Here is a 9116-nt window from a genome sequence, read left to right on the forward strand (position 1 = left end):
TACAAGAAAATCAAGGTCTCTCTGTCCCCCTCCCCCTCTCTTCCTTCCTCTCCCCTTCTCTCCTCCCCCCTCCCCTGCTCTCTACATCTCCCTCTTTCTCTTTTCATTCCTTTGCTTTCTCTCTGTATTTCTCTACTTTCCTAAACTTTATATTCCTGGAATATAAGGAGAAAACAAAAATATTGCTGTTGGGGTCTTAACTGCGGCAGAGCATGTGTTTAGCACTCGGGAGGTCCTGGTTCAGTCCCCAACACCAGAACTCCAATCAAAGCAAAACAACAACTGAGATCCGACTAGATTCTATAGGATGTTTGTCTCAGTTAAAAGGCTGGTGCTTCTGAATGCCAGAGAAGAACCCAGAAGCCTGAAGCACATGTAGACCTGTCATTTGGGCAAACATACAAAATAGTTTTAATCACCAAAGTTTTGAAAGCCTTCCAAATTTACAAAGTGAAAATTGCCATTACAACTACGAGACGAAAGGAAACATCAGTCCTCTCTGGAAGTGGCCTCAGAGATATACCCAAGGACTGTTTTGCTGATGAACAGTTAATAATCGCATTAACCATCATTGTAGGATTGCCTACACTGTGCAGACATAGTTGCCGGTAGCAATTTGTGGAATAAGTAGATGGCTTTGTTTGTTTTTTGAGACAGCATCTCATGTAGCCCAGGCTGGCCTAATCACTCCATGAAATCCTTCTTCCTTGGCCTCCCAAATCTTGGGATCACAGGTGAGTCCCCAGACCAGCATAAATCAATGGCTTTTGCTCAGTTTTGCTTTTAGGACAACAGAGCAATAAACTCAGTTAACCCAGGAAGGTCAAGTGAAGAAGTCAGCACAGAGCAGCTTCCAGTGCTAGAGGTGACAGGGGTTTACCCAAGTGTTGAGAAATCCGGGGAAGGAAGGCAACCAACTGCTGTAGGGGCTGAGCCGCACAGGCTGCACAGTCTGTGGTGAACCGACAGGCCCAGACTTTGCAGCACACACAAGTTCACTCTCAAGTCTGTTTTGGCACTTACTGATCTACTTTCACTGATTTCTGAAGGGCTAGGAGTCATGAAAGCCCAGAAGAAGGCACTTCAGAATCCACTTGCAGTGTTTGTGACAGCAAATGTAGTGGGGGTGGGGGGGGTGGGGGGTGGGGGGGGTAGGAGAGTGGGGGGGGGGCTTTGTCTGGGTCTTCTATCCACACAATACTTGGATCCTCCAACAAAGAGGAACAGCATTGCCTCTGGCTCTTTCCAAGACAAGTCTCATAGGGAAAGATTGAAAAGCCAAACTATACTGGAGCTCAGTAGTCTATGACTGCATTTTCTTCCCTAGAAGCAAATCTTCTGAAATAGCAAATTCTTGCTCATGAAGAGGTTTTTGAAGCACCAACACATGGGCCCTTCTTTGAGTCTCCTTGCCATGTATGGTCTCCAGGGATGTGTATGAGAAGAAATTTGCTTCTCTCTTGTTCTCAGTTTGTTTCTGCAGGTTTAAGGGTGTAATTCTTGGGGGGGGAGGGGCAGAGGGATGGGGTATAAGTTTTCTATAAGGCAGTGGTTCTCAAGCCATGGGTTAAGGTCCCCACGGTGGTGGCATATATGTTATTTACATTATGATTCATAGCAGTAGCAAAATTTAGTTATAAAGTACCAACAAAAATAATTTTATGGTTGGGGAGTCATTGCAACATGGGGAACTATATAGGAGGGTTGCAGGATTAGGAAGGTTGGAAACCGCTGGCCCAGATCCAGTAAGGACAGGGGTGTGGGGCTGAAGGGAAGAGAACCCTGGGCTTAAGGGAAAAAAATTCTGGCTTCAAATCTCAGCTGCTATTTCTGATTTACAGGACATTTTCTTGTGAAGGTGGGGTAAGGACAGTTGTTCTGCATCCAATCTCACTTTGCAGAGGTCAATTGGGATCACAGGCACAGAGGGTAGATTATTAACTTGTTTTAAAGTAGGGGGTTTTCCCCTTATAACTGGAAGATGGGCCACAGCTCCACCATGAAGCAAAACAATCACTTTGAGATGCAGATATGAGCTAGAGAAAGGGAAGTACTTAGCTTCAAAGCCGTAGATAGAAGTGAGAGCCCTGAATTTTCCCCATGTGTAGAAGGGTAGAAGGACTGGCGGCTGCTGCTCCGAGGACTGTTCTGGGGGCCAAGGAAAGAGGGAGAAGTCTGTGCCGTCCTTATTGATCCACATCCTGAGCAAAATGCCGCCATTCAGGTCTGGATGGAGGCTAGAAGACTCTTAACAGAGGCTGGGCAGAAATGGATCCCAGAGATGCAAGGGCAGAAGAGAAAAGAAGGAGAAAGAGACAACACACAACACACTTGAGCCCAAGTTACAGCTTTACAGCTTCTTCTTCTTCTTCTTCTTCTTCTTCTTCTTCTTCTTCTTCTTCTTCTTCTTCTTCTTCTTCTTCTTCAAATAAAGATTTATTTATTATATGTAAGTACTCTGTAGCTGTCTTCAGACACCCCAGAAGAGGGGGGTCAGATCTCATTAGGGATGGTTGTGAGCCACCATGTGGTTGTTGGGATTTGAACTCAGGACCTCTGGAAGGGCAGTTGGTGCTCTTAACTGCTGAGCCATCTCTCCAGCCCAAGTTGCAGCTTCTGAGGATGAAGAGAAAGCAAAAGAGTTCAAAAGGTGTGTTTGCGAGAGAAGTGAGATTTTGTGATTGAAGTAGTTAGGGTTAGAACCCGGGTCTTAGCAGCCCTGGCTAGCTAGCCTCTCCTATCGGGCCTCACTAAGCTATTTAAATGATTAACAGTAGACAGCAGAAAGATATTTATCTCTTCAATGTAGCCACATCAGGAAGACAACTAAATAACGAGGGTGCACGATGCCCCATCCTAAGTTCAGCATCCTGTCATCACAGGTTTAAGATTTAGATACTGCAAGAAGTATCCATAAGTAGGCAGTTTTGGTCGAGGTGTGGTACCCACGCCCACTCATTCAGTCGTCGTTGTCCGGGCTTCCAGTCTTTTCCTCATGGTAATCGGACAAAAACTCCCTGTGACTGGCACCGGGTTGCAATCTTTAACTTCTCCCAGCTGGAGCTGTCCAATAACCAAAGAGAGAGTGGGTCTCTTTAGAATATCCTCGTCCTTCCAGAATCCTTGCAGCAGGGTGCTCAACTCAGCTAAAAGGCGAGCTGGGAGGCAGCTTTCTCTTTGGTAGCCCGGTCTGGGGCACTTGGGGAATTCCCACAAGGAGCCCCGGACTCTCAGTTCTGTTTTGCCTGCCTGCAGCTCCTGCCAGCTCTGGTGCAGTGCTTGGCTCCCCTGGCAGACCCCTGTGGGCGGCGCTTGCAGCATGGAGATGGGCGGTGCTGGCGACCGGGAAGTTCGAGCCCCGCCTGGGGACATCCCCTTCCCTCACTTCCCGGTCTTCCTGTGCTGGTGCCCAGATGGCCAGAGGGCACGGGAGCTGCGGCTGGAGGTCTCCCAGGCAGGTGGGTCGTTCCTGCTATCGGATCGCTGCACTCCTCCCCGGGTAGGATGGGGGCGATGGGGCGGCCGCTGTGCCTCCGCGGTGCGGGGACCTGGTTCCCAACGTGAAGCACTTGCGGCCCCAGCCGGGCTGGTCAGCTTTGGAGACTGATGTTTTCTGCTGTTGTATCAGTCTCAGCTTTGGCCAGATGTTTCCTGCTGTGATTCTTGCCAGAAGAGGGACACCCAGGGAGGAGCGGGGCGCCGCAGGGCTGCTGCCACTGTCCTGGAGCTCGCAACCGTGTGACCCGTGTCTTTGCAGCCTTTCTGACCCTGGGGTCTAGAGTCTGTAGAGCCCCTGAACCCTGGGGGCTCTCAGGGTGAAGGTGGCGCTGCCCCAGCTAACTTCCAGCCCATTCCTCTCTTGTCCCCAGGCTGGGAGCAGGCGGTCACTTGCAGGAGGTGTGTCTGCAATCCTCGTTTCATATGGTGAAGGTTGGACAGCAGTCTCTGTGACCTAGAAGTGGAAAAGATGTCGTTCGAGGAAGTGCAGACTGTTTCCTTCTGACCAGGACCGTGTTTCTGAGTGTAGGAGCTTCGCTTCTCTGCTTTTTGTTTATCTCTGGAGCATCCGAATTGCATCTCTGGACAGAAAACAACTTACCGAAACCGCAGACAAAGAGTGAGTGTAGTCTTTTAATAAGGACCTTCTGAGGGTGCCCTTAGGACTTCTTCAGTTCCATAAACGAGAACCCTGTGTTTACATCTTAGGTGTCAGGAAAAGGCTTTTCTAGTTTCAAAAAAGGAGAAATAATATTTTGGGTGTAAACCGCTCAGCTTGCCCGATGATTTTGATCTGACTGAAAATTCTTCAGCAAAGAGCAAATGTTAGGTGAGGTGGCTGGTCTTAGATGGAGAGACCCTCTTCCTTCCCAAAAGGGAAACAGTGAACATTATGACTATTGGAAACTACCATATTTCACCATATTTGAAGTTTCTTTCTGTTCCAAGCACAGAACACTTGCACCTTATATCTTTAATTAGTGTGTACAAAATCTGCCAGACATTGACAGGATGTTTTTGGAAATTTCTAAGCTACCAGTTTGTTTTGTTTGTTTGTTTGTTTGTTTTTTGTACTTCTAAATTTACAAGAAATTAGAATTTAACTGAATAAGTGCCCAATGAAAAATCACCCTCAAGTTTAAAGTTAAGAGAGAGAGCACTTAACATAGGGAAAAAGCAGAAAGTTCATAATGCGATGATTGTAAGCCTCCAAATATTAATTATATTGACTAAAAGGCATGTCACTTAAATGATCAAGCTAATAGCATCAGAAAAGAACCAACATCTACAACCTACAAATCATCAACTGGCGTATCTTTTTGAGATGGTCTCATGCCTTAACTCATCATGTGGTTGTGGATGTCTTTGAGCTACTGTACTTTCTGCCTGCTGAGTGCTGGGGTCAGAGGTGTATACCACTGTGCCCCCTTTATTCAGTGCTGGGGACCAAACATCCTAGTATACTAACAAAGCACTCTACTGACAAGTTACACTAGGCCCGTCACCCGCTGAGTCTGAGATAGATTCCTTAGGGGCACTAAAAGGGGAAATGCACAGCCAGTCACCAAAAGAAAGCAGTGGGAGTGGAGAGATGGGTCAGCAGTAGGAAGCACTTGCTGTTCTCCCAGAGGACCTGGGTTCCGTTCCCAATACCCACATGATTATAGTGGACCTCATGCCTTCTCTTCTGAGGGCACTGTACACACGTGTCACATATTCAGGCAAGACAATCACTCATACCTATATCATAAAGTGGCACTTGCCACCAGGCCTGATGACCTCAGCTCAATTTCCAGAACCCACAAGGTAGAAAGAAAGAACCGGCTTCCTCAAATTGTCCTCTGACTTCCACATTTGAGTAGAGGCACACGTATGCCCCTCCCAGCCAACACAGAAGTGTAAAGCGTACTTTGGGAAATTATTGCGCTGGGAGTCGAGCGTTGGGTTCTCCCAGGAAAGCACGCTGGGGAAGCGAGGCGAGCTGCCTTGTTTTCTCTGCACTAAGAATGCATTAAGAGATGTTTTCTCTCATCTAAGTAGCCTGCCTGGGATTCAACACAGCTTTCTGTGAGCTCAACTCTGCAGAATGAGAAGGTTCTGGTGGCCTGAATGTCTCCCTCAACTCAGCAAACTGTTGACCCTTCTCTGCCCAGGGCTCCAAACATTCCTTCCATCTGTTAGTAGTAGGAGCAAGGCAGAGTTAGTGGGCATGAGAGTAGGCTGTTTCTGTGTCCAGTGAGAGAGTGGTATAGTCCTGCAGGGTCATGAGTCAAAGGAGCAGTCAGTCAAGTAAGAGGCATACTTGATGACCAGAGGCGTTAAAGACAGGAGACTGTGACTAGGAAGCCACATGCCACATCTAGTTCATTTCTTTAACTACTAGATTGTTCATTCCCAAGCATTTATCTGTTTATTTTCAACCTACATTTATTGGGCCCTGTGGGTTTTTTTTTCTCTCAGGTTTTTATGTTTCTTCATTGGCAGACAAATATCTGCTAGTGCTATTGTATATAACACAATTAATATTTAATTTTCATTCATGTATTGCATTTTCCTGTAACTAATTCCTTGCATGTATGTGTGTGTGTGTGTGTGTGTGTGTGTGAGAGAGAGAGAGAGAGAGAGAGAGAGAGAGAGAGAGAGAGAGAGAGAGAACGTGCGTAAGAGTGAAAATAATACGTCCTTAGGCACACTCACACGGGTTTCCTTTGTTTTAAGGTCAAGTCTCAGAGGATGCTACGAGCTCTTTGGATCTTCTGGCTCTTGGTGGCCATGACCGGCCTCTCCAGCAAAGACTGTTCTGCTCAGGTGTCTCTGTCATGTGATGCTGCTGGTGTGTGTGATGGCCGCTCCAGATCTTTCACCTCCATTCCCTCCGGACTCACAGCTGCCATGAAGAGCCTAGACCTGTCTTTCAACAAGATCACCTCCATTGGCCATGGTGACCTGCGGCCGTGTGTGAACCTCCAGGTTCTGATATTGGAGTCGAGCGGAGTCGATACCATAGAGGAAGACGCCTTTTATTCTCTGGGCAGTCTTGAACATTTGGACTTGTCTGATAATCACCTATCTAGTTTATCTTCCTCCTGGTTCAGGCCCCTTTCCTCTTTGAAATACTTAAACTTAATGGGAAATCCTTACCGGACACTGGGGGAAACATCACTCTTTTCCAGTCTCACAAACTTACAGACCCTCAGGGTAGGAAATGTGGACACCTTCAGTGAGATAAGGAGAAGAGATTTTGCTGGGCTGACTTCTCTCAATGAACTTGAAATTAAGGCAACAAGTCTCTGGAATTATCAGTCCCAAAGTCTAGAGTCGTTTAGAGACATCTATCACCTGACGCTTCACTTGAGCAAGTCTGATTTCCTGCTGGGGATTTTTGCAGATATTCTGAGTTCTGTGAGGTATTTAGAACTAAGAGATACTAACTTGACCAGTTTCCGATTTTCAGAACTTCCCGTAGCTGAAATCAACTCACCGATGAAGAAGCTGGCATTCCGAAATGCAGATCTCACTGATGAAAGCTTTAATGAACTCCTGAAGCTGTTGCGTTATATCTTGGAACTGTTGGAAGTAGAATTTGATGACTGTACCCTCAACGGGGTCGGCGACTTCAACCCCTCGGAGTCAGACATAGTGAGAGAGCTAGGTAAAGTAGAGACGGTAACAATACGGAGGTTGCACATCCCCCAGTTCTATTCATTTTATGATCTGAGTACTGTCTATTCCCTCCTGGAGAAGGTGAAGCGAATCACCGTGGAGAACAGTAAGGTCTTCCTGGTCCCCTGCCTCTTCTCGCAGCATTTAAAATCATTAGAATTCTTAGACCTCAGCGAAAATCTGATGGTTGAAGAATATTTGAAATACTCAGCATGTGAGGGCGGCTGGCCTTCTTTACAAACCTTAGTTTTGAGCCAGAATCATTTGAGATCAATACAAAAAACGGGAGAGATTTTGCTGACTCTGAAAAACCTGACAGCCCTTGACATCAGCAGGAACGGGTTTCATCCGATGCCCGACCGTTGTCAGTGGCCAGGAAAGATGCGCTTCCTGAACTTGTCCAGTACAGGGATACAGGCGGTAAGAGCATGCCTTCCTCAGACGCTGGAGGTGTTGGATGTTAGTAACAACAATCTTGAGTCATTTTCTTTGTTTTTGCCTCGACTGCAAGAGCTCTATATTTCCAGAAATAAGCTGAAAATGCTCCCAGAAGCTTCCTTGTTCCCCGTGTTACTCGTCATGAGGATCAGAGAGAACGCAATAAGTACTTTCTCTAAAGACCAACTTGATTCTTTTCCCAAACTGGAGACTCTGGAAGCAGGTGACAACCACTTCATCTGCTCCTGTGAACTCCTGTCCTTCACTACGGAGAGGCCAGCCCTGGCCCATGTCCTGGTTGACTGGCCAGACAGCTACCTGTGTGACTCTCCGCCTCGCCTGCATGGCCAGAGGCTTCAGGATGCCCGGCTCTCTGTCTTGGAGTGTCACCAGGCAGCCCTGGTGTCTGGAATCTGCTGTGCCCTTCTCCTGTTGATCCTGCTCATAGGTGTCTTGTGCCACCATTTCCATGGGCTGTGGTACCTCAGAATGATGTGGGCGTGGCTCCAGGCCAAGAGGAAGCCCAAGAAAGCTCCCTGCAGGGACGTTTGCTATGATGCCTTTGTTTCTTACAGTGAACAGGATTCCTACTGGGTGGAGAACCTCATGGTCCAGCAGCTGGAGCACTCTGACCCGCCCTTCAAGCTGTGTCTCCACAAGCGGGACTTTGTTCCGGGCAAATGGATCATTGACAACATCATTGATTCCATCGAAAAGAGCCACAAAACTGTTTTTGTGCTTTCTGAGAACTTTGTAAGGAGCGAGTGGTGCAAGTACGAACTGGACTTCTCCCACTTCAGGCTCTTTGATGAGAACAATGACGCCGCCATCTTGGTTTTGCTGGAGCCCATTGAGAAGAAAGCCATTCCCCAGCGCTTCTGCAAACTGCGCAAGATAATGAACACCAAGACCTACCTAGAGTGGCCCTTGGATGAAGGCCAGCAGGAAGTGTTTTGGGCAAATCTGAGAACTGCAATAAAGTCCTAGATTCTCCACCCAATTCCTGTCTTGCCTTAACTAAGGTCTTTGTGACATGAACCCTAACAAAGTTTATAAGTACTAAAAATTGTACTATTGAGGATTTGGTAAGTATAACTAGCAACTATAAGCATTGTCTTGAATACTGTTATATAAATATTTGACATCAGGAGAGTGGTTCCTCTGTTTTTCTTTATCTCTCTCCTTTATTGATATCTGAATAACTTGTTTACTTAGAGCATCTGTAAATGGTGCATTTAGACTGACTGTTTAATGTTTGCATCCAGTCAGTGTGACATATGGTGGCTTAGAGAAAGTATTTCCTAATCTAGTCACCTGCCATCCCTCTGTGTAGCTGATACCAAGGGCAAGGAGTATACAATACTTGGGGCATCCAGGCAAATCTGTTGCCCTTCCTAGCAAGAGGGTTGTGTCCCACCATCCACCAGATCTTCCAGTATAAATGACACAGGCTGCACTTTTGTATGAACCAGGTTTGTCTTTCTGGGTCTTTGATAGTTTTCTCTAAGTATAAATTA

At 46.8% G+C, this 9116-nt stretch overlaps 1 protein-coding gene across 1 annotated transcript; it reads left to right on the forward strand.

Moving 5' to 3' along the window:
* The first annotated feature begins 3354 nt into the window (after positions 1-3354).
* Positions 3355-8746, forward strand: Tlr2 (toll like receptor 2). The gene is made up of 3 exons (XM_052180288.1): positions 3355-3458; positions 3870-4117; positions 6217-8746. Exon 3 carries the CDS (start codon positions 6232-6234, stop codon positions 8584-8586), a length of 2355 nt encoding a protein of 784 aa, XP_052036248.1. The 5' UTR covers positions 3355-3458; positions 3870-4117; positions 6217-6231; the 3' UTR covers positions 8587-8746.
* Positions 8747-9116: the final 370 nt, after the last annotated feature.

This window comes from Apodemus sylvaticus, chromosome 4 (assembly GCF_947179515.1).
Source record: "Apodemus sylvaticus chromosome 4, mApoSyl1.1, whole genome shotgun sequence".
Classification (NCBI taxonomy): domain Eukaryota; kingdom Metazoa; phylum Chordata; class Mammalia; order Rodentia; family Muridae; genus Apodemus; species Apodemus sylvaticus.